Source organism: Cololabis saira, chromosome 10 (assembly GCF_033807715.1).
Source record: "Cololabis saira isolate AMF1-May2022 chromosome 10, fColSai1.1, whole genome shotgun sequence".
Lineage (NCBI taxonomy): Eukaryota > Metazoa > Chordata > Actinopteri > Beloniformes > Belonidae > Cololabis > Cololabis saira.
This window is the reverse complement of record NC_084596.1, coordinates 32141146-32165158: the sequence shown is the minus strand read 5'-3', so window position 1 is coordinate 32165158 and position 24013 is coordinate 32141146. Positions and strand designations below refer to the sequence as shown.

Genomic DNA, 24013 nt, shown 5'->3' with positions numbered 1-24013 from the left:
CAAGCATGTTAGAAAAATGGTGTGAAACTGTGTTGTCTAAAATTATTTAAGAAAAAAATAAACTATACCTGTATATTTTAATAACTAACTATGTTGTGTACATTTTTGTATAAAAATACAATCAGTAAATTTTACTTTTTGCATTTCAAGCACGGAAAATCATCATTAAAACATGCACACATCATGGAAATGTCCTGGCCCCAAAAAAACTGGGTCTGAAAACACTGTGGGCCTGTGTTAGCTTGTCAGATGAAGGTGGCTGTTGTGATGAGGAAATGACACCCAGATACGACATTCCTCTTTGTGAAGTAGGTGTGGGAAGGGCGGCTTTGGATTATAAAGCGTGTCTTTGATAGAAAAGGTTTGAAAACATTCATCAACTCCTACTCCCGGTGAACCCGCAGTAAACGACATGAATAACCTGAGTAGTTTATAAAAATGTAATACGTCAATGGCTCACCGTCCAGACAGGAAGCCTCATAAAATCATCTCGTTACAATCCTCATGGAGGTTAGATGTGTTGGTGTCTCTGAATGCTCCAGCTTCGTTCCTAAAGTGAACCTGAGCATCAGCTTAACGGGAAAAGGAGAAAAGAAAGGATGAGCTGGCATAGAGAACCAGTTATGTCCAAAAGCTTCATGGGTAACGTAGTTGTGGTCAGTAGCTCTCTGAGCGAAGGAAGCGCTCCCTCTGATCCGGAACTATGAATCCTTCTTTCTGCTCGCTCTCTCTCCTGCTTGAAAAGACAAAAGACTGTTTGATGTCGATGACGACTGTGCCGTCTCTGTCCTGACCGGGAGCCTCGACCTCAGCATAGGACGGACGACCGGAGCCTCGTCTGAACTTCAGGATCGGCCAGTGGGTCGGACGTCGCTGTGGGGTGGTTAAAACACGTGGGAAAGGTTTTTAAAGTTGATATTGTTGAGTGCCTAAACCTTTGCATGTTGGTCTTTTTCTTAAGTTTTACAGTACAAAATACAAGTATTTAAATTTTGCCCAAAATGTGAGTGTTTATCTTTAAGGATCTTAAAATGTCATGAAAGTGATTGAAGTGTCCTGCAGACGCTGCTAATATGAACCAATCAAGACATTTCAGGGTAATCTCAAAGTAGTTATCAGGACAAACGTTTACAATTAATTTTCAAGTGTGTTTAGAATTAATTGATATTGACTTTTTGTCACCATAAGTTATTATGGAGAACTAGTTCAGAAACACTCACCTCTATGAGGAAGAGGCTGGCGCTTGAGGTGGGGTGTTTGTACATGTAGATGGATATAAAAACGGCTGCTACCATGACGACCATCATCACAAGGATGCCTGCCAGGAGACCAGTCTGCAGCCCCTCATCTTTCTCCTGTTTGCCGCCCTTGTTTCCTGCTGTACAGAGACGAGGCTGAAGTTACTCCTGAATTTGTCCTCATCGTTAAATGAATCCTGCTGGCTGTGAGCAAACATGTAAACTTTGTCTAAAACCTGACACGGGCTGAAAATATCACAAACCATATCACAAACAGGTAGTAAAAAAGAGCGGGGGAACATAAATGACTTACGTCCTTCGTTGATCTGGAAAGATATTGTTGGATCATCTAGGAAACAAAAACAATAACACTGATTTAAGCCTTGTTGTTAAAAGTTGCACGTCCTATTCACATAATCATGCCTAATTACTTCTTTTAGTATTTATTACTTGCAGATGCTTTTAAAGCTTTCACAAGGGCACTATAAATTATTTGACTTATAAAACAAGTCTTGTGTCATTTTCAGTGAACGGCTTCGCATAAATGCATCAGGTGCTGAGGCTGCAGTATTTAACCGGGGCTCTAAGAGCTCAGCTGTGATCTAACGGAGGTCTGGGATATGGCTGACTAACTTCACTCTCATATCAGACATCACAGAACACGCTGTGTACCGAGCAGCAACAACAAAAAGGTCATGATGCTGTGATTTACTGCACTATCAATAGATCAAATAGAAGATCTCCATTTGTAAATGTTGTACCTTTTTTACTAACCAAGTCTTAATAGGAAAAAAAAAGGAGTATATTTGAACTTACCGTCCATGTATTTGTTTGTTGGCTGCTGTGCACTTGGTTTGTTTTTCTTGCCGGTGCTGTTGTGTGCTGAGAGGTTGGGGATGGCGGGAGTCTTGCTGACGACGGTAGGAGCTGCGCTGAAGCTCCGCTGCTTTGAGGTGGTCGTAATGGGAGTGGCCGTGTGCGTCAGGTGGTGTGATGAGCCGTTTGGGACGTCTTTCATCTGCAAACACTGGGTATCGCGTTTCTAGGAAAGCAAAGACCAATCAGCTTGTGTTCAGAGAAACAGGTGGTGCTCAGGTCTGAATCAGTTTAAATTTCTGTAGTTTTTAAAAACGGAAACATAAGGAGAACCTCTGTTGGGCAGCCAAGGTCAACCCAGTCCTGCCGGTTACGATCAAACCCACTGGAGCATCTGAGAAAGAGAATACTTGTTGTTATTGCTAAATCGCTATAAAACAATGAATTCTAGGTGCTAAACTCATTCACAGCCAAATATTTTTAGTCTAAAACTTTTGCAAGATTTTCTAAAAGGAAAAGCCTTTGCGTAGACGGTAGAGTGGGTTGCATTTATACTGGCTACATTTATACTGGGCTCCTCCACGAGTCAAAACATCTCGATTGCAAATCATCAAATCTGCAACCTTACATAACACTTCTGGACCCACATATGAGAGCAGCACATTATAAAAACCTTTTGAATATGCTGTTGTGGTATTAAAAAAAAAAGAACTTTTTCTGTTTTATTTTATTTTTACATGTTTTAATTAGTATAAAACGGTGTCACCAGAAGTCAAACCCATTGACTGTATGTTGTAGGAGCCTGGTTCCACCTGGCATTAAAATGTGTCCAGAAAATCAGATTACCAGTGGCCAGCGATAATGCAATGTCTCAACACTCAGGACACATTTGAAGAAGCTCTGGGATACACAAGTCCACATTATCTACATCGTCTGAACATGACAGCACCATTCATTAAAGAACTTCCTTATGACAACAAATCATTTTAATCAGTAAATGTATTTTGGCTCTAATAAGCTCTTTATCATTTGATTTATTCTTTGTGTTTGTGGAAGATCTAAGTGTATATATATGTATGTATATGTATATATACACTGTATGTAAATATAAAAGTTTTCTCTTCAAATTTCTGACCTCTTCCTCTTTTTTTTTGCCAAATAAAAATGACATTCATGCTTACTTGCATATGAAGCATGAAGGTCAGATCCGCATTTCAACGGTAGGTGGGAATACACACAAGCTAAGTGCTGGCTAGTGACTAGTTACCGGATTTCTCAGGGCGCATGTTCATGCAAGGACGAAGATGAAGGCATTCAGGTGATATATAGGTTAAATTGTGCTTAAAATATGCCTCAGGTCATCTGAAGAAATGAAACTTAATTTTATAAGGTACAGTATAGTTATGGTGTCACCCCATAATATATCGGGACTGGTCAGAGCAAAAGATAAACGCAGCATGAAAGCAATGAATCATGCTCTCAAATCAAAGGTGCATTTCTGTAATTGGTACAAAAAATTTACTACACAGTGAGGAAATTTTGGAATACATCCTCAAATAATGAGGCACAAGAAAACATGGTGAATGCATTTAAAATTCACACCATTTCTCATTAGTGCATATTTTGGGGGAATTTGCATTATAATAATAATATTTCTCGAATATTTCCTAATACATTTTAGGGCTGTTCATTTCTTCACTGTTTTCTGAGTATTTTTCCAGTTTACCTTTGTAGCCGACTGCACCAACTGCAGTTAAAGCCAATCTGAGAGGAGACACATGGGCCACAGCTGGAAAACTGCAGACATGCTGAGAATAAAGAAAATAAGGAAATACTTGATCCTCTGTGAATAAAGCTGGAATGCATTTTCACAGAAACTCTCTGTATGCTACTATTACAATGTTTTACTCTTTGTCTAACCATGACACGACTTACTCGGAAGAGGAAGCATCTCTACGGCCGTAGAATTGGAGATTTTGGACTTGAGGATGTCAACTTTGTGATACTCATAGATGGTTCTCCGACGAACATCTAAAAAATGTGGGAAAAGAGTTAATTTTGTACAGAATTAGTCAAACGTGACCCTCTAACCATGTACTCTTATAAAAGGAGAGGTTAAAGAATAAATCGGCCTCTTACTGGGAATCTGCTCTATGTCATGAAGTACCACAAAAGCATCCGACAAGCCCACTTTGACAGGATGATTCTCAGAGCTGATGTCACTGACGTCGACGGGAATCTGAATCAAGAGGAACTTGTAAATACAACAAATTCAAACTCGGAAAAGGATCCCCCCCGATCTCGGAGAAAAAAAACAGAAAGTAAGTCACCTCTTTGTAGGTAAAGACGATCCGCCCGTCGCTGTGCAGAATGGCCTGGAAGGTGAAGGTTCCCAGACTGATGTTGTCCTGGAGGTGGATGCGGTTCCACTGAACCACCACGGCAGTTCCTGAAGGTCCCATACGAACACACCATTAGCGTTAAATGTATACCGTCAAGTAACAAGTACATGCATTCAGAGAAAACAGTCAAAAACAAGCCAACAAACAATTCATGACAATGCTGTAACCGCATAACCTCACCCACCGTTGTCATAGTAAAATACAGTAGAGTTTTTGGACAAACTCGGGTCAAAACTGGCCATCAGAGGAGCGATGTACTGTGTGGCGGTGAGCATCCGGTGGATAGTGTCTCCAGTGTAGATGAAACCTGCAAGAGAAAGACGTGTGGACGTTGCCATGTGGAGATTTTCAAATACTGACGGCAACAATCAAGAGTCAAGTTGCTTTAGTTCAAGGGGGCGACTAAGACGTTACAAACACTACAGTTATGACACATAGATAGATACAGATAGAGATAAATTCAATGAATTACTGTATTGATTCAAATATATAAGACAATTCCATTTATAGGACAATCAGCCAAATTCAAAATAAATCTTTTTGGGAAAAAAAGAAAAAAAAAATCACAAGAGCACCAGTCCCCGTCTTGTCTTTTTTTTTGGATGCCAGGTATTTTCATTAGTTAATGACAGTGATGAAAAACAGCAGCTTCTCTCCAAACTCTCGAGTTGGATGAGAACCTATGTGCGTGTTGAGAAGTCTAAAATCTATGCACGGTTAAAATAGATGTCAAATTGTGATGGTGTAGGTTTTACTATCTGAGTTTGGTTGATTTATGGCGGCATTGCTGCCTTCATCTGGACCAGCTGAGGTTTAAATTAAACGTAGACATCTCTGTGTCCAACTCTCTGGGGATTCTCACCATAATCTTAATGTTAGCGTGAAAGCTTCTTAGTATTTGTTTCCTCCCTCACTCTTCTTTTGAGCTGCTTTGTTCTACATCTAAACCCCCTTGAACCTGTGTTGTTGCGTTTAAAAGATTCTGGCTCTGCCCCGCCAGCTGTTGTGGATGGAAGAATCTAGATCTTTAAAAGTCTAGACCACAAATGAATATGACCCATGAATATGAATGACTCCACTTTTTCAGATGTTTAGGTCAATATGGTGCTGCAGCTTTGAGCATTTCTCTCTTCAACACTGATAAAAAAATGTGCAAACTTGGTATCTAGATAACTCATACACACTGCAAACGGAGCTAAATATTTCAACGCTCCCCGAGCTTCATAACAATAATCTTACAACTTATACAAACTCACCACCAGTCGCAATGGTGATTTCCTTCAGTAGATGACCATAGAAAGGAAAGTCGAAAGAAAGATTTACTTTCTGCAAACACAGACACATAAACTGTAAAAATAATGTACGATTCAGAAAAAGAAAAGAGCAGGCGTTCATAGAACAAATAAAACTTGACATTAAACACAAATCTCTGAATGAGTTTAGATGCCCATGTGGATGCCAGAACCATTATATGGATCTAATATTACATTTTGAAAAACAGATTGCCCATTATAATCTCACATTCAAAACAATATGAATGAAACTCATAACCATTGTCATGAAGCCACACGTTTGGCATTCTTTCCATCGTCATCTTGGCTTTTTCACACCACATCCATAAAGAGAGTAGAGAAACCCTGCAGACACTTTGCTTGTACTTACACGATCAATTTCCCGCCCAAAAGCAATAATCTACTTTATTGTCTATTATACTTTAAACACGACCATATTTTAATAAATGAACACTCTGCCTTATTTAAAAAATAGACACAAATCTCAAGACTGAGAACAGAAATATATTTGGAAAATTGTACGGTCATAAGTAAAAGTGAGAGAAAATATTCTAGTGTCACATTTAAAAAACAACAAACTAAGACATTTTCCTCTCTGGGAGCAATAAACATACAACTAACAGATCTCAAAATAAAACATGTTGATGAAGCTTTCAGCCAATCACTGCAGAGTTGTGTTAATATTAAAAAAAAACAACCCCAGTTGGTTCAGCAGGAGAACAACTGACTGCTTCAAGTCCCTCATACTTATTAGGCAGGTTTGACTTTATTTTGCATTGCACATGCTAACTTAATATGACTGTGGTCTTGAAGTAGCATCTACTGCAAAGAAATTCTACCTTGGGATGGGAATCGAGAACCGGTTCTTGTTCGGAACCGGTTTCCAGTGTTTCAATTCCTTGGATTGTGCGTAAACCAACAGTCAATAGTAAACATGGCGCCCAAGCAACACAAATGCTCAAAGGTCTGGTTACATTTCAGTAAAAAAGACAACAACAGGGCAACTTGCAATACTTGCCAAGTGAATATTTCATCAAAGGGAGGAAATTCTGACAACATACAAAAACATTTGCGCACACAGCATGCAATAACAATTAATGCATGTCACGTTTTCAATCTGCTCCGGACCAACGCCAGTAATTCTCAACCCAGCAGGAGCAGCAGCAACGTTAGCATGCCCTTGGCTAATAATACTGCAGGTTACTATTTAACTAACGAACACTGCCTATCATATTAGTGCAATTTGCCTCACAGTTGTCCTTTTTTTTCCCAAATGAGAATCGATGAGGGAATCCATAAAGAACCAAATTGTTAAGCAGAATTGAAAATGGAAATGGAATCGTAAAAATCGTATCAATTTCCATCCCTAGAAAGGCCGTGATGGTGTTATTCAGAAATAAATAAATACCTCAATGGCATTACAACTAATGTGGTTGTTTCATTCGTATTGGTAAACTGTGGTTACTTGATTTCATTCTTTTTCATTTTTCACTTCTGATGTCACAAGCAGTAAAAAAAAAAAAAAAAAAAAAACAGTTTCCTCTCAAATGGACATATTTTCCCCCTCTCTGATGCATATGGAGGATGCAGCTTTAAACTTCCACACTGACCTCACTTTTCTGACTCAGAGCCTTCATCCATCTTTTACAGAGTCTACAGCTTTTATACGAGCAATTAAATTTTCATGAACCACCAACAGTCCCATTTATTCAAACCAACTGCTGCCATACCTCCACCTGCCTGTGTGTGCTGGACAGGAAGCCGAGGACCTTCCACCGTCTGCCCTCCACGTCGTCAATGTTCACCCACAGCTCTTTACCCCATGCGTCTCCAGGGCCGTATATTTTGGAGGTGTAATAGATGTGATCAGTGTCCTAGAATGTCATACATCAATTAACAAATTCTCATTTATGTCTACATGTTCACGATATGCACATCTCACACATAAGACTATATATATATATATATATATATATATATATATATATATATGTAAGAAAATTCATTTATAATATCTTGACCCTGTTATTACTCTGTTGAGGGGGGGAAAGGGTACTCTTTATATAATTAAAAAAAAAGGTGTTCCATCAAGGATTTTGTTAAAAGGAAGTCCCTTGGTTACATTAGTCAAGTTTGAACTTTTTAGCATAAATCTGTAACTGTGATGATCTTACTACTATTTGTGCTGAATTATTGTGTCCCTCCTCCACCAGCAGTTCAGGATCCGGCTCCTCCGCTTGCTGCTGTTCCCTGTAGAGGCCCCTTTTATCTGCTGCCCAGTCAGGGGCTCCGGTCCTGGGCTCGGACGTCCGCTGCCGCCCTCTCGGCAGGAAGTCCTCAGAGATTACGTGGGACCATTCCTCTGTGCAAGAACAAGATTCAGAAATGAGAATGAGAGATGGTTTTTCTCTGTGATAACACTTCTCTACTTATTTGTTTTTTTTAATCTAAGGAGGGAGTTAATACTGAAAGCTTTTAGCCACATAATAACACTCCATAAAGATCATTTTAGTCTATCACAATAACAAGAGTGTTATAAGAAAAGACTGTTGCAGATCTTCCCAGGACTGGACAGCAAATCAAATTTATCCCAAGATCTGAGCATGTAGTGCTGAGAAATGCAAAACTACAACACTACATACAGTAGCAACATCAGGGACTCTACACGCCTCAGTAAGCACGAGGAAGGTTTAAGTCCATGAGAGCATAATAACAAGAAGATTGAAAAAGTATGGTTGGTTCGTAACAAGACGTGAAGATTACTGGAGCAACTGGAAATTGCAAACATAAGAATTGCAGTATGCCATGAGCAAAGCTGTTTTGAAACCTGTAAATGCACCCAAACATCTTCCTCGTGTTATAGGACATAGAAACAATTCATCAGCAGGTGCCAGGTGGTAACCATGCATGGTCTCCTCCAAACCACTGACAAGTGTGCTGTACGTCATATCTTTGCTCTTCACAGAGGAGGGTGAAAGCATGCTTCACATTCTTGACACCAGCAGCTCCAGGACCGGGCATGTGAAGCCGGGAAGCAGTGGGTGTTGTGTCTATATATCTGCCACATGCTGGTCTGCCCTGGCTGAAGAGCTTTCATAATCAGTCTGTATCCAACTGTGGCTTAGACGCTGAACTGATGTGCCCAGATGTGGGGACAAGGCTGGGTTTTTATGGGCAACCAGGAGCAGACAGTGCTACTGCAACTGTGTGTGTGTGTCAGTTAAATCTTGTTAAAAATCTGATTTATCACCGAAAATCCTACTTAGCTGATGTTGTGTTTCCTGTCTGTTAATGAAACCAAATAAATGTAAACCAGACATAGAGTTAAAAATGTATTGATAAACCTGACAGATATCCCTCTGGTTCAAATATATAACAGAATCCAAATTAAAACACTTGCAGAAACTTTTGCAACACATTCAATCCAAATACACACATGTAAATGTGCTATGAGAAATATTTGTTTTTTATATCACCACTTAAATTAAAGTAGGTTATATCCACCTTGACAACTACAACAGTTTACTGAATAGTTGCTCTACAGACCCATACTGTGTATGGAACTAGTTAGGAATGTAAATAGATTAATACAAAACAAACATTAGAGCCAAATAACTTTTTTAAACTGCTTCCACGTTACATTTTCATAGTAAATATTTACTTATTGTATGACTTACCTCTGGCAGTTTTTAGTTCCATACAGCTTGTCTGACACTGGAAAAACACCAGAGCTGTAATAAGATGAAATGTCTTAAATGTCCCCATTTGATCTCCAAAATATTCCAGAGAGAGAAAACTACGTCATGAAGTAAATTATGAACTAAAACACAAACTTTTTGAGTTTGTGGAACAAATCGGAGTTTCCCAATGTTTTAATTCTAACGAATTAAAAACAAATAAACAAAACAAACCCGCATGACTATGTAACCGATTAAACCCTTAATTATTCTTATGCTGTATCTTACATCTTCTATCTAAGTTTGTTAAATTGGTCTTCAGCAAAAAACAATCTGTCCGTCAAACTCGTCTGTATAAGTTTAGTGTCCAGCCGTGACGTCACTCCTGTTGATCATGCAAACGCTACATTCAATGTCGTCGTAATTTTTACTATTCACGACTTATTAGCCTACATTTAATTTAAGTTAGCGCTTTAAAAAAAAAATCCATTATGCTTTCTGAAAGTGGGAAAAACCCTACCTGTGTACTTAACTTGGGAACCAAAAGATTAGTCAATTAATCAATGAACCTCGACGTGGAGTAAAAGTAATATTCAGAATTTTTACTTTACGAGACTAAAGTAAAACACTCCAATGCAACCGTCACAGAGAAAGTTCACTGTTTAAATGATTTAGCGTTATAAAAGTATTTAGTCAGGTTGCCAAAACCATTGGGTAATATATAGTCTTGAAGAAAAAAAATGCTGTCAAAAGAAAAATATAATAGGCCTACATTCAATTTATTCCGCTTAAATAATTTTAGTTACTTGTTTCCAATTACAAAAACTATTAGATTAATCCCAGTAATCGATAATTTGATCAAAAACTGGAAGGGATTTCAAAAGCGACCTATCACTACATAAATAACTCAGACTTCGTTATTTAATAATAACCCAGTCCAGACATACAGTAGACAGATTATTTGTAGAACAAATTGTACAAAATTGATTTAATTAATGTTATTCCAAACCTCCCCACTAGATGTCGCAGCAGCGTGGAAAATGTAAAATCACCCGAAAGAGAAATTTCTCCATGTTTCAAGTTTGTCTGAGTTTTTTTTCTACAGGGCCTTGTATTAAAAAAAAAAAAAAAAAAAAAAAAAAGAAACGTGACAAATGGGGCTAGGCCTGCCCGTATCAGATTTTAAGATGAGGTGAATACAACCCAAAAAGCTATGGCATTATGTTACACCATGATGTGATTCGACAACAACTAAATGCAGAAGCGTGTGTGGAACTTGTGTCATGGGACCTAAGAGGATCAACATCAGCCAGGCGCTGCTAATCTTTATTGACTGACCATCAGCAAGTGTAATCCCCTCTATCAATTAAATTTGTGAGTTTAGAGCACTCCGGTGTGTTAACACAACACCCGCAAAGAGCTGCGTCTGCAAATATCTCAAAGAGCTTGGCGCTGCACATTAAACTGGTACGGACTACAAATCCATTCCCAAATCCATCATTTCAAGTAAGAAATAACATTTCTTCAAGTAAGACAATTCACACTACAAGACTAAAAAAGTGAAACATCTTAATCTCTGCAAGTATCATTTAGCATGTTAACCCTCCTATATCTGTAATTACATTCAGGCCGCCTGGATTTATTTTGATTTTATGGCTGTATAATTGTCAAATGTGCAAAGAATCAGTGCTCATGTCCATTTTTTTTCCCAAGATAACTTCAACTTTCAATATCTGGCAGTTATTCAATATTACTGTGTTCTGACTGTGTAATAACTGTTTAAATTGTATGGGGGTATAGGTTTGCAATGTTGTATCTGAACAAACAAGACCTCTGGAACACAAACAACCAAACTGGAGGTGCTTGGCTTTAATCCAAGGGCCATGTGTGGTAAAAAGGTAAACAGAAAAACCTTGCACCAACTGAAGGGCAGGCGCTAGAGGCATTATTTTGCAATAAGTGTACCTGGACACCCGGCCGTCACTGGGTTCACTATGAATTCCTCTGTGCACCAAAGTAATGTCCAGTCCAGTGAGGTCAGTCAGCTAAAGTTTGGGTGAAACTGAAGTTATGACGCAGGAAAATGATCCCAAGCACGAGAAAATCTATAAAAGAATGAGTAAAAAATAATCAGTGGCTTCATCCAGACTTCAGCTGTGACCCGAAGACAGCAATGAACTTAAATGTAAAGAATGGGCCAAAATGTATGCACGTTGGACTGAAATCATCTTACATTTTGGCAGTTTGAAATATACACTTACCAGCCACTTTATCAGGTGTACTGACATTTTCCAGGTGTACCCTTTTAAGTGCAAGTGTAGGACAACATCCCATCATTTATCTTGTGAATATTTACCTAATATTAACTCATGCATGCTAATTCATATAGGTTTTTTTTCATATTAATGTAGTTTTCAGTTCTTAAATTTTCAAAAATTGTCAAAAGCAAATCAAAAGAAAAAACAATTACATGAGTATATATATATTGACTTGCTGCAGACCTGATTCTGATGCTGCAAACAAAAAGAGCAACATTAAAACTGCTCAGAGCATCTAAACATATTAGAAGCAATGAGACAGTTCAACAGTAAACCTATCCAACTTAAAAATTAACTTTTAGGCGTACTCACCTTCACAGCATATTTAAGCATGCACCTTTTTTCTCTGGCCTTTTATTTCCTATTGCGCTTCCATAACAGTTCCAATAATTTATAAACAATTTTAACATTATTTTTAGATTTTCTGATACAACCATTTGAATCTAGAATTAAGAAAAATACAGCCACAACTTCTTACTGAAGAGTCATTTGCACCAAAGATCTGTTACCATGATGTCAAAGATGAGACAGTGATTCATTTATACAGTATCCTGATTTTAATGTGAGACTGCAACAGCCACAGGTAAGAGTTCTGATAATACAATGAAGGAAAAAGGCAATACAAAAGAAAAAAATAAACACAAAACAGTGTTTTGATTACGATGTAACACAAGGACACTTCAGGTCTAAAACCTGGATTAAAGGACCAAAAAGCGAGTTTAAGGAACACAGGTGTCAAAATCTGCTTTTAAGAGTAAATGTGGCAACACAAAAGAAACAAGCCAAAGTTAATTCAGTTTTAAGCTGTGATTCTTTTCATACAAAGACTATTTTTCTCAAGACTTGTGCGATTGTTTTAAGTTGTCATCTAAATGCACCTACAGCAGGAATAAAATTATCCATGGAAAAAAAAAAAGTCTTGGAAAAAAAAAGGTGTCACTTGTGGATTTTAACATCACTAACCACTACCACACTACTTCTGAAAGACGAGAATAAACACTTGTGATCAAATTAAGAGTCGCTGAGAAGATGGGTAGCCAACGTGTGCTTACTGTCACTCGTTCCACTTTTTTTTCTCCCTTAAATTCAGTTGCTTTTTTTGCTCTTCATTGTACAACTTTTATGCAGACCAATTAGTGAAATGTGAATAAGTTTTAACAAGTAAAACAATAACGATATCCTCAAATTATTATGTTACGAGCCGCATTGAATAGAACACTTCAACAAAACTGACCAAATTCAATATTACAGATTTAAATTTGAGGACTATGAAACTATATTTTAATAGGATTCAACAGAGACTTTGGAAGGAGTACTGAAAGAGAGATGAGATTTAAACTGTTTCAAGTCTTTTATGGGCAACAATGATTGTAAATCTGAAGTTACAGTGAACAACTGTTCACAATAACTCCAGAGCTGCCACGCGCTCTTAAGGACACTAGAGATGTTACATTAAGATCAAGTCATGAAACTTTAAAAATAAGATTGTGACATAACCCGCTGGACGAATGCAAGCTTAAATCCATGTTGATGCTCGATATTTCATATTCAAGAGTTTTAAAAACAATATGGTCAATCTCAGACTGTCAAGAAAGCAACATCCATTTACCCCAAACTGGTGAAATATTCTTTTCAAGTTTCCCAGGCACGACCATCATCAACTGAAATAGTAAAGTCCCAATTCTCTCTCATTTCTTAGTTTATAACAAATTTTAAATATTCTTTCTAAAATCATTTATTCATGTTTATAAATCTTTGACAGCACCTTTATGCAAGCAATTATATATAACAGAGGTGGGTGGAATGGAAAAAAAAAAAAAATAATTCAGTATTAACTTTCAGTGGAAACACTCAGCATTTGAGGAGCTCCACCTCAAAGATGAGGGTGGAGTTGGCAGGGATGATGGGCGGGTAGCCTTTGCTGCCGTACGCGTAGTCCGGGGAGCAGGTCAACTTGGCCAGCTGACCGACGCTCATCTGTGGAAGTGAAGAAGTTACACGGGACATGGTGAAATCCTTTCGTTACTTGCTGCTTAATACTTTAACAGTTGCAGTACGTGAATGTGATAATGTGACAGAAATGGCTGGCTTTTGCCAGTGAGCCATCGCATTAGGAGCAGACAGCGTTCATTCGCCCCCCTCTGAGCGATACATGCATCCTGTAGCTCACTTGCATCTACTCGCGTCTAAACACAAGCCGAAATGACCCTGATGACGATGAAGATTTCAGCAAAAGAGAGCTCCAGAGCTACTGAGGACATTATACAAGCGTTTTGAGAGTACATCTGGTCTCTTTACCAAAACAACCCACTTTGTCTCATCTGCTCAGATGACTCAACTGTGCTTTCAAGAGCAGTTTGATAAATTAAAAACATACGAGTGCTTGCTGCATATCGTCGTGACTCCCCGTGGTCAGCTGGCACTGGCCGTCCAAAGGTCCCATCTACATGATAAATACTGTGGAAAACTTTCCACTCTTACTATCTGCCTTCTTGACATTAAGCCATGACAGAATATAAACATAAATTGCCGATTGTATGTTGCTCAGTTTGAACCTTCCTGCCAGAAAACTAATAAGACATGTGTTCATATCATATCAGGATAATAATTATACTCATGAGTGCCATGCCGCACTTAACGGATGAAAAGAGACAAAACCTCTTGTGTGCTTAGTTGGAGTCTGGATGCCAATTTGCCGTTTTAAAATGGCTGCCTGAGATGAACAGAGTTGCTGGGTAAGTAGGCAAACAAGAAAATGAGAGTGCATCTGCTAATAATCCTGTAGTGCAGACAGATGTACTACGGTGGTTCATGAGGAAATATCTGAGGCAATTTTACGAATGATTCTTCTTTAGGAAGCAGTCAGAGGCTGCGATCTGCAGATTAACACTGTTAGGGAAAGCTGTATTTAATATAGCTGCTTCATCTTATTCTTTGGCTGAAGAGTAAAATAATATAGTATATTAATATAATATATTTTTCGTATAAGGTCCAGCTAATAAATCTAGTCAGTCAGAAACAGAGTGACCTCTGGCCACCCAGCTATCTAAACAATAAGCAGATAACAGACACTCTTATCCAACAAATACTGGGCAGCCCCTCAACAGCCGTACGATTCCAGTCCTTACCTGAGCTACACCTTCATCCCAACCACGGATCACTTCCCCAGCTCCCAGCGTGAACTGGAAGGGTTGTCCTCGGTCCCTGGAGGAGTCAAACTGCTTCCCGTTTGTCAGCGTGCCTGTTCAATAGCAGCAGAGAAAAAGCAGCCAGAGGTGTTGACACGTTTGTGTTGCAGCGAGTTTCTTTTTTTAATTCTTATTAATACAATGTAGTTATGTGTTAAAATGTGAGCTGCTGAGTGAATTGAATAGGGTTGAAACGATTCCTCGAATATGAGTAATTCGATTACAAAAAGTGATCGAGGAATTTTCTCTGCCTCGAGGAATCGTTTAATTTTGCCAGCCCAAAGCAGGTATTTCGCCCGGACTACATTTAATGCGGCACAACGCACTGGCGCCACGCACTTAAAGGAAGAAAGAGGCGGCGGATATGTTTGGTTTTTGTAACATGCCGTGCTCAGACAGTCTGCAATGGCCCAGACGGGAGACACATGTAGCTCGGTGCTTAACTTTTATTTTCAATTCACTCTATATTCTTCTGGTCCGTTCTCCTATACATTCCCCCTCTAACCCGGTACATACATAGGTTCCTCTAAACATCTTTTCCCGATACAGTTTTAACTCAAAGAAAATGTGCTCCAATACAGCAGGTCTCATAATTTTATTTTGAATACTGCCAAAACTCAAAATCTTATAAAGACTTCAACTTAAAAACTTAAAATTAGCTTGACACAAATGAAAGTTCAATTGAAATACGTGGGAAAAACACCTAACCTTTTAAGTGATGTGTGTTATCAGGTGTAATGGCATTTTTAGGTTAGAAATAAGAAAATTTCTTGGTAAGATCCTTAGTTTTTTTTGAGTGAAGGCAGTGAATTTGGTCAACTGGTGTAAGTTCAGGGTTTTTAAATGCACAGCCATGAACCTACTGGATTATATAATTTAGTCTTAGTAATGTCAAATAACATCTAACATCTTATTTATAATTGCTCTTTAACTAAATAAAAATACGTTTTATCCGATTACTCGATGGAATACTCGATTACTAAAATATTCTATAGCTGCAGCCCTAGAACTGAACAGAAGCAGCTCATTGTTTTGAAGTAGCATTTTCCAAGATAGGAAGTGTGTCCCTCGTTGGACACTTGCTCAGATTTACTACCGCTCAATTCCACCTTCACAATAAGAAAAATGGCACGTGTATATCTCATTCATGGCACCCTTATTCACATTGGAAACAATTACAGAACAAAATAACGTTTGCATTGTTTCTGCCCTGCGGCTTCAAGCTCCAGCAGTCTCACGTATTCACAACAGATGCAGGTTTCTGTTTCCCGTCCATGTGGGTGTAAGATGACGGGGGCGCGCATGTTCCGAACGAATGCGCGCTCCCGCGGACAGGGACGCTGCTGTCAGGAAATGGTTAGCATCATTAGCTTAGCACATTCATTGTGAACGAAGGGAACACCCAAAGCTGACTTGCGTTGCTGTCTCTTCGGCGTTCACAATTTTGTGTACTGCCAGATTACTTTTACAAGTACACAAGTGAGTATATGTATTAGTAAAACTAATTTCCGCCCCCGTATTTCACTGCGGTGAAGACAGCCGTCATTCGTACTCGAATCAGCCGCTCGTGAAAATCATGTGCGCTGCTATTTCAGTCTTTACGGCGAATGAATGAATGCGGCTCAAAAACAGAAAGATATGAAGTACTGAGTTTGAGGTAATGCAGATATTTTTTTCATTACCTTGATTACACCCATACTTCCACCGTAATATTTACACACTTTTACTATGAAAGAAAAGGATGAAACACTTATTTTTTTCACTTCAGGTTCTGTGTTGCAGAGACCGTAAAAATTAATTCTTCCATAATTTCACCTAATACCTCATATACTTCTTTTCACAACTACAATCACTACAAGCATGCTCAATTTCAAACACTTTAACTGTACAAATATTAAGATCTAAACTTCAAACATTTGACTTTCCTACAAAGGCCAGTCACCTTTATGGCCTAGGTGTTTGAAATTGAGCATGCTTGTAGTGACTGTAGTCCTGAAGAGAGGTATTAGGTGAAATTATGGAATTATAGTTTTTAGTTTCTGCAACACAGAACCTGAAGCAAAGCAGCCGACTGACCTTTGTAGGAAACTAAAATATTTGACGTTTAGATCTTAATATATGTACAGTAAAATTGAGCATGTTTTTTAGTGATTGTAGTCCTGAAGAGAGGTATTAGGTGAAATTATGGAATAATTCGTTTTTACAGTTTAATATTAACTCATGCAAGCTAATTCATATAGGTTTTTTTTCATATTAATGTAGTTTTCACTTCTTAAATTTTAAAAAATTGTCAAAAGCAAATCAAAAGAAAAAACAATTACATGAGTATATATTGACTTGCTGCAGACCTGATTCTGATGCTGCAAACAAAAAGAGCAACATTAAAACTGCTCAGAGCATCTAAACATATTAAAAGCGATGAGACAGTTCAACAGTAAACCTATCCAACTTAAAAATTAACTTTTAGGCATACTCACCTTCACAGCATATTTAAGCATGCACCTTTTTTCTCTGGCCTTTTATTTCCTATTGCGCTTCCATAACAGTTCCAATAATTTATAAACAATTTTAACATTATTTTTAGATTTTCTGATACAACCATTTGAATCTAGAATTAAGAAAAATACAGCCACAACTTCTTACTGAAGAGTCATTTGCACCAAAGATTTGTTACCATGATGTCAAAGATGAGACAGTGATTCATTTATACAGTATCCTGATTTTAATGTGAGACTGCAACAGCCACAGGTAAGAGTTCTGATAATACAATGAAGGAAAAAGGCAATACAAAAGAAAAAAATAAACACAAAACAGTGTTTTGATTACGATGTAACACAAGGACACTTCAGGTCTAAAACCTGGATTAAAGGACCAAAAAGCGAGTTTAAGGAACACAGGTGTCAAAATCTGCTTTTAAGAGTAAACGTGGCAACACAAAAGAAACAAGCCAAAGTTAGTTCAGTTTTAAGCTGTGATTCTTTTCATACAAAGACTATTTTTCTCAAGACTTGTGCGATTGTTTTAAGTTGTCATCTAAATGCACCTACAGCAGGAATAAAATTATCCATGAAAAAAAAAAAAGTCTTGGAAAAAAAAGGTGTCACTTGTGGATTTTAACATCACTAACCACTACCACACTACTTCTGAAAGACGAGAATAAACACTTGTGATCAAATTAAGAGTCGCTGAGAAGATGGGTAGCCAACGTGTGCTTACTGTCACTCGTTCCACTTTTTTTTCCTCCCTTAAATTCAGTTGCTTTTTTTGCTCTTCATTGTACAACTTTTATGCAGACCAATTAGTGAAATGTGAATAAGTTTTAACAAGTAAAACAATAACGATATCCTCAAATTATTATGTTACGAGCCGCATTGAATAGAACACTTCAACAAAACTGACCAAATTCAATATTACAGATTTAAATTTGAGGACTATGAAACTATATTTTAATAGGATTCAACAGAGACTTTGGAGGGGGTACTGAAAGAGAGATGAGATTTAAACTGTTTCAAGTCTTTTATGGGCAACAATGATTGTAAATCTGAAGTTACAGTGAACAACTGTTCACAATAACTCCAGAGCTGCCACGCGCTCTTAAGGACACTAGACATGTTAGATTAAGATCAAGTCATGAAACTTTAAAAATGTGATTGTGACATAACCCGCTGGATGAATGCAAGCTTAAATCCATGTTGATGCTCGATATTTCATATTCAATAGTTTTAAAATCAATATGGTCAATCTCAGACTGTCAAGAAAGCAACATCCATTTACCCCAAACTGGTGAAATATTCTTTTCAAGTTTCCCAGGCACGACCATCATCAACTGAAATAGTAAAGTCCCAATTCTCTCTCATTTCTTAGTTTATAACAAATTTTAAATATTCTTTCTAAAATCATTTATTCATGTTTATAAATCTTTGACAGCACCTTTATGCAAGCAATTATATATAACAGAGGTGGGTGGAATGGAAAAAAAAAATAAAAATTCAGTATTAACTTTCAGTGGAAACACTCAGCATTTGAGGAGCTCCACCTCAAAGATGAGGGTGGAGTTGGCAGGGATGATGGGCGGGTAGCCTTTGCTGCCGTACGCGTAGTCCGGGGAGCAGGTCAACTTGGCCAGCTGACCGACGCTCATCTGTGGAAGTGAAGAAGTTACACGGGACATGGTGAAATCCTTTCGTTACTTGCTACTTAATACTTTAAAAGTTGCAGTACGTGAATGTCATAATGTGACAGAAATGGCTGGCTTTTGCCAGTGAGCCATCGCATTAGGAGCAGACAGCGTTCATTCGACCCCCTCTGAGCGATACATGCATCCTGTAGCTCACTTGCATCTACTCGCGTCTAAACACAAGCCGAAATGACCCTGATGGCGATGAAGACTTCAGCAAAAGAGAGCTCCAGAGCTACTGAGGACATTATACAACCGTATTGAGAGTACATCTGGTCTCTTTACCAAAACAACCCACTTTGTCTCATCTGCTCAGATGACTCAACTGTGCTTTCAAGAGCAGTTTGATAAATTAAAGCATACGAGTGCTTGCTGCATATCGTCGTGACTCCCCGTGGTCAGCTGGCACTGGCCGTCCAAAGGTCCCATCTACATGATAAATACTGTGGAAAACTTTCCACTCTTACTATCTGCCTTCTTGACATTAAGCCATGACAGAATATAAACATAAATTGCAGATCGTATGTTGCTCAGTTTGAACCTTCCTGCCAGAAAACTAATAAGACATGTGTTCATATCATATCAGGATAATAATTATACTCATGAGTGCCATGCCGCACTTAACGGATGAAAACAGACAAAACCTCTTGTGTGCTTAGTTGGAGTCTGGATGCCAATTTGCTGTTTTAAAATGGCTGCCTGAGATGAACAGAGTTGCTGGGTAAGTAGGCAAACAAGAAAATGAGAGTGCATCTGCTAATAATCCTGTATTGCAGACAGATGTACTACAGTGGTTTATGAGGAAATATCTGAGGCAATTTTACAAATGATTCTTCTTTAGGAAGCAGTCAGAGGCTGTGATCTGCAGATTAACACTGTTAGGGAAAGCTGTATTTAATATAGCTGCTTCATCTTATTCTTTGGCTGAAGAGTAAAATAATATAGTAAAGAAGTTCCTTTTTTTCGTATATAAGGTCCAGCTAATACATCTAGTCAGTCAGAAACAGAGTGACCTCTGGCCACCCAGCTATCTAAACAATAAGCAGATAACAGACACTCTTATCCAACAAATACTGGGCAGCCTGTCAACAGCCGTACGATTCCAGTCCTTACCTGAGCTACACCTTCATCCCAACCACGGATCACTTCCCCAGCTCCCAGCGTGAACTGGAAGGGTTGTCCTCGGTCCCTGGAGGAGTCAAACTGCTTCCCGTTTGTCAGCGTGCCTGTTCAATAGCAGCAGAGAAAAAGCAGCCAGAGGTGTTGACACGTTTGTGTTGCAGCGAGTTTCTTTTTTTAATTCTTATTAATACAATGTAGTTATGTGTTAAAATGTGAGCTGCTGAGTGAATTGAATAGGGCGGAAACGATTCCTCGAATAATATGAGTAATTCGATTACAAAAAATGATCGAGGAATTTTCTCTGCCTCGAGGAATCGTTTAATTTTGCCAGCCCAAAGCATGGTATTTCGCCCGGACTACGTTTAATGCGGCAAAACGCGCTGGCGCCACGCACTTAAAGGAAGAAAGAGGCGGCGGATATGTTTGGTTTTTTAACATGCCATGCTCAGGCAGTCTGCAATGGCCCAGACGGAGACACATGTAGCTCAGTGCTTAACTTTTATTTTCAATTCACTCTATATTCTTCTGGTCCGTTCTCCTATACGTTCCCCCTCTAACCCAGTACATAAATAGGTTCCTCTAAACATCTGTTCCCGATACAGTTTTAACTAAAAGAAAATGTGCTCCAATACAGCAGGTCTCATAATTTTATTTTGAATACTGCCAAAACTCAAAATCTTATAAAGACTTCAACTTAAAAACTTAAAATTAGCTTGACACAAATGAAAGTTCAATTGAAATACGTGGGAAAAACACCTAACCTTTTAAGTGATGTGTGTTATCCGATGTAATGGCATTTTTAGGTTAGAAATAAGAAAATTTCTTGGTAAGATCCTTAGTTTTTTTTGAGTGAAGGCTGTGAATTTGGTCAGCTGGTGTAAGTTCAGGGTTTTTAAATGCACAGCCATGAACCTACTGGATTATATAATTTAGTCTTAGTAATGTCAAATAACATCTAACATCTTATTTATAATTGCTCTTTAACTAAATAAAAATATGTTTTATCCGATTACTCAATGGAATTTTCCGTAGAATACTCGATTACTAAAATATTCTATAGCTGCAGCCCTAGAATTGAACAGAAGCAGCTCATTGTTTTGAAGTAGCTTTCCAAGATAGGAAGTGTGTCCCTCGTTGGACACTTGCTCAGATTTACTACCGCTCAATTCCACCTTCACAATAAGAAAAATGGCACGTGTATATCTCATTCATGGCACCCGAAACAATTACAGAACAAAATAACGTTTGCATTGTTTCTGCCCTGCGGCTTCAAGCTCCAGCAGTCTCACGTATTCACAACAGATGCAGGTTTCTGTTTCCCGTCCATGTGGGTGTAAGATGACGGGGGCGCGCATGTTCCGAACGAATGCGCGCTCCCGCGGACAGGGACGCTGCTGTCAGGAAATGGTTAGCATCATTAGCTTAGCACATTCATTGTGAACGAAGGGAACACCCAAAGCTGACTTGCGTTGCTTTCTCTTCGGCGTTCACAATTTTGTGTACTGCCAGATTACTTTTACAAGTACACAAGTGAGTATATGTATTAGTAAAACTAATTTCCGCCCCCGTATTTCACTGCGGTGAAGACAGCCGTCATTCGTACTCGAATCAGCCGCTCGTGAAAATCATGTGCGCTGCTATTTCAGTCTTTACGGCGAATGAATGAATGCGGCTCAAAAACAGAAAGATATGAAGTACTGAGTTTGAGGTAATGCAGATATTTTTTTCATTACCTTGATTACACCCATACTTCCACCGTAATATTTACACACTTTTACTATGAAAGAAAAGGATGAAACACTTATTTTTTTCACTTCAGGTTCTGTGTTGCAGAGACCGTAAAAATTAATTCTTCCATAATTTCACCTAATACCTCATATACTTCTTTTCACAACTACAATCACTACAAGCATGCTCAATTTCAAACACTTTAACTGTACAAATATTAAGATCTAAACTTCAAACATTTGACTTTCCTACAAAGGCCAGTCACCTTTATGGCCTAGGTGTTTGAAATTGAGCATGCTTGTAGTGACTGTAGTCCTGAAGAGAGGTATTAGGTGAAATTATGGAATTATAGTTTTTAGTTTCTGCAACACAGAACCTGAAGCAAAGCAGCCGACTGACCTTTGTAGGAAACTAAAATATTTGACGTTTAGATCTTAATATATGTACAGTAAAATTGAGCATGTTTTTTAGTGATTGTAGTCCTGAAGAGAGGTATTAGGTGAAATTATGGAATAATTCGTTTTTACAGTTTCTGCCACACAGAACCTGAAGCAAAAAAAAGAAAAGAAAAAAAGTGTTTCATCCTTTTCTTATATAGTAAGGGTGTGTAAATATAATAGTGTGTAAACCATACGGTGGAAGTATGCGGTTGTTTTATTTATTTCGAACATGTATAAAAAAAGATAAGAGAAACAAATACAGGTGGGCATTCCACTACATAAAGAAAAAAAAACATTTCAGTTACATGTTTGAAAAGGAGTGGGAGGAAGTATAAACTTATTTAATCCCACCCCCTTTCCACAACTAAACATAAATTATATGCCTGTATTTACGTTTTATACTATACACTAATTTGTATAAATATATATAATTTTTACAAAAATAACCTGTTTAATACCAAATGTAAGCTCTATCATAAATATTATATACAGTAACTATGATATAAATATGACTATGATATAAATATGACTATGATATAAATATAATACGTATATCTATACAAACATACAAAAACAACATGAAATAGAAGTATTATTAGGTGTAATCAAGGCAATTAAACAAATATGAAAAAAAAATATATCTGCATTACCTCAAACTCAGTACTTGATATCTTTAGGTTTTTGAGCCGCATTCACACTGTACCGTAAAGACTGAAATAGCAGCGCAGCGAGATTGAGGAGCGGCTGATTCGACCACGCGAGTGCGAATGACGGCTGGCTCAATGCTAAGCTAAGGTAGCTTTGTATCGACAATCACGCCATTAGCGGCGACGTTCTCGTCAGAGAAATCACACACATATTGTCCTATTTACAATTTTGTGTTGCATTTTTTTGTTTCAATTCAATTAAAAAAAACAAAAAAACACAAGAAACAGTTGAACGATGAAAAAGGAAAGGGATCTCACCAACATAGTGGACGGAAACCTGCTTTCCTTTTTGCGGAAAAGTCTTTCCTGGAACAAAACAGAAAAACTCAAGACTTAGATTATACCGAAATATAGTACTAAAAGGAAGCAAAAAAACTGTGAAAATAGTGAGTATTTACCGTCTCCTGGCCTGAGGGTTTCCACGTCTACTCCCATTGTTCTTGCTGCTGCCGTCTTCACCAGAGCAGGCTCTCCGCGTCCTCGTCAAGCCCTGAATTATGGTTCCGCGGTAAATCGACGCAGAACCTACGCCGTAGGCCTGCGTTGTTGTAACGCGCAACCATAAATCAGACTTCAGTGCGCTCCGAGTCACGTGGTTCCAGGATCTGGACCGGGCCCCGGGAGCACACATCATTTATTTATAGTCAGTACTGGGTCCGAAACTGGTTATCCTTTACATCAATGATATTTGCAAGGTATCATATATATATATATATATATATATATATATATATATATATATATATATATATATATATATATATATATTTATTTTATTTTATTTTTAAACATTTGCAAACAGTACAATAATAACAAAACTTCACATTATGCAAATTCACGTTGAATTATAACAAAAAAAAAACATAACAAAAAGCACAACACATTATAACCAGCCAGGGGGGATGAAA

At 38.1% G+C, this 24013-nt stretch overlaps 3 protein-coding genes across 3 annotated transcripts; all 3 read right to left on the bottom strand.

Annotated features, from left to right (window-relative positions):
* Positions 1 to 8: 8 nt before the first annotated feature.
* plxdc2a (plexin domain containing 2a) lies at positions 9 to 9724 on the bottom strand. Its single transcript, XM_061732577.1, has 14 exons — positions 9426 to 9724; positions 7923 to 8110; positions 7479 to 7622; positions 5713 to 5782; positions 4641 to 4763; positions 4385 to 4503; positions 4194 to 4293; positions 3990 to 4085; positions 3781 to 3862; positions 2388 to 2448; positions 2055 to 2280; positions 1552 to 1587; positions 1221 to 1378; positions 9 to 873 (listed from the first exon to the last, which is right to left on the bottom strand). The coding sequence occupies exons 1-14, from the start codon at positions 9511 to 9513 to the stop codon at positions 658 to 660; spliced, it is 1707 nt and encodes a 568-aa protein (XP_061588561.1). The 5' UTR covers positions 9514 to 9724; the 3' UTR covers positions 9 to 657.
* A 2553-nt stretch (positions 9725 to 12277) lies between these two features.
* LOC133452228 (peptidyl-prolyl cis-trans isomerase Fkbp12-like) lies at positions 12278 to 16904 on the bottom strand. Its single transcript, XM_061731446.1, has 3 exons — positions 16874 to 16904; positions 14872 to 14984; positions 12278 to 13720 (listed from the first exon to the last, which is right to left on the bottom strand). Exons 1-3 carry the CDS (start codon positions 16902 to 16904, stop codon positions 13595 to 13597), a joined length of 270 nt encoding a protein of 89 aa, XP_061587430.1. The 3' UTR covers positions 12278 to 13594.
* A 726-nt stretch (positions 16905 to 17630) lies between these two features.
* LOC133452868 (peptidyl-prolyl cis-trans isomerase Fkbp12-like) lies at positions 17631 to 23606 on the bottom strand. Its single transcript, XM_061732574.1, has 4 exons — positions 23504 to 23606; positions 23364 to 23411; positions 20222 to 20334; positions 17631 to 19072 (listed from the first exon to the last, which is right to left on the bottom strand). The coding sequence occupies exons 1-4, from the start codon at positions 23538 to 23540 to the stop codon at positions 18947 to 18949; spliced, it is 324 nt and encodes a 107-aa protein (XP_061588558.1). The 5' UTR covers positions 23541 to 23606; the 3' UTR covers positions 17631 to 18946.
* Between the last annotated feature and the right edge of the window lie 407 nt (positions 23607 to 24013).

Excerpts from the sequence above, each read along its gene's own strand:
- plxdc2a (XM_061732577.1), bottom strand. The coding sequence starts at position 9,513 with ATGGGGACATTTAAGACATTTCATCTTATTACAGCTCTGGTGTTTTTC. Across the intron at positions 3,863-3,989 it reads AGAGATGCTTCCTCTTCCGA|CATGTCTGCAGTTTTCCAGC; the intron begins GTAAGTCGTGTC and ends CTTTATTCTCAG. Across the intron at positions 874-1,220 it reads CCAGCCTCTTCCTCATAGAG|CGACGTCCGACCCACTGGCC; the intron begins GTGAGTGTTTCT and ends ACCACCCCACAG.
- LOC133452228 (XM_061731446.1), bottom strand. The coding sequence starts at position 16,904 with ATGCTCAATTTCAAACACCTAGGCCATAAAG. Across the intron at positions 14,985-16,873 it reads CAAACACCTAGGCCATAAAG|GCACGCTGACAAACGGGAAG; the intron begins GTGACTGGCCTT and ends GCTATTGAACAG. Across the intron at positions 13,721-14,871 it reads GGGATGAAGGTGTAGCTCAG|ATGAGCGTCGGTCAGCTGGC; the intron begins GTAAGGACTGGA and ends TCACTTCCACAG.
- LOC133452868 (XM_061732574.1), bottom strand. The coding sequence starts at position 23,540 with ATGGGAGTAGACGTGGAAACCCTCAGGCCAGGAGACG. Across the intron at positions 20,335-23,363 it reads GGTTTCCGTCCACTATGTTG|GCACGCTGACAAACGGGAAG; the intron begins GTGAGATCCCTT and ends GCTATTGAACAG. Across the intron at positions 19,073-20,221 it reads GGGATGAAGGTGTAGCTCAG|ATGAGCGTCGGTCAGCTGGC; the intron begins GTAAGGACTGGA and ends TCACTTCCACAG.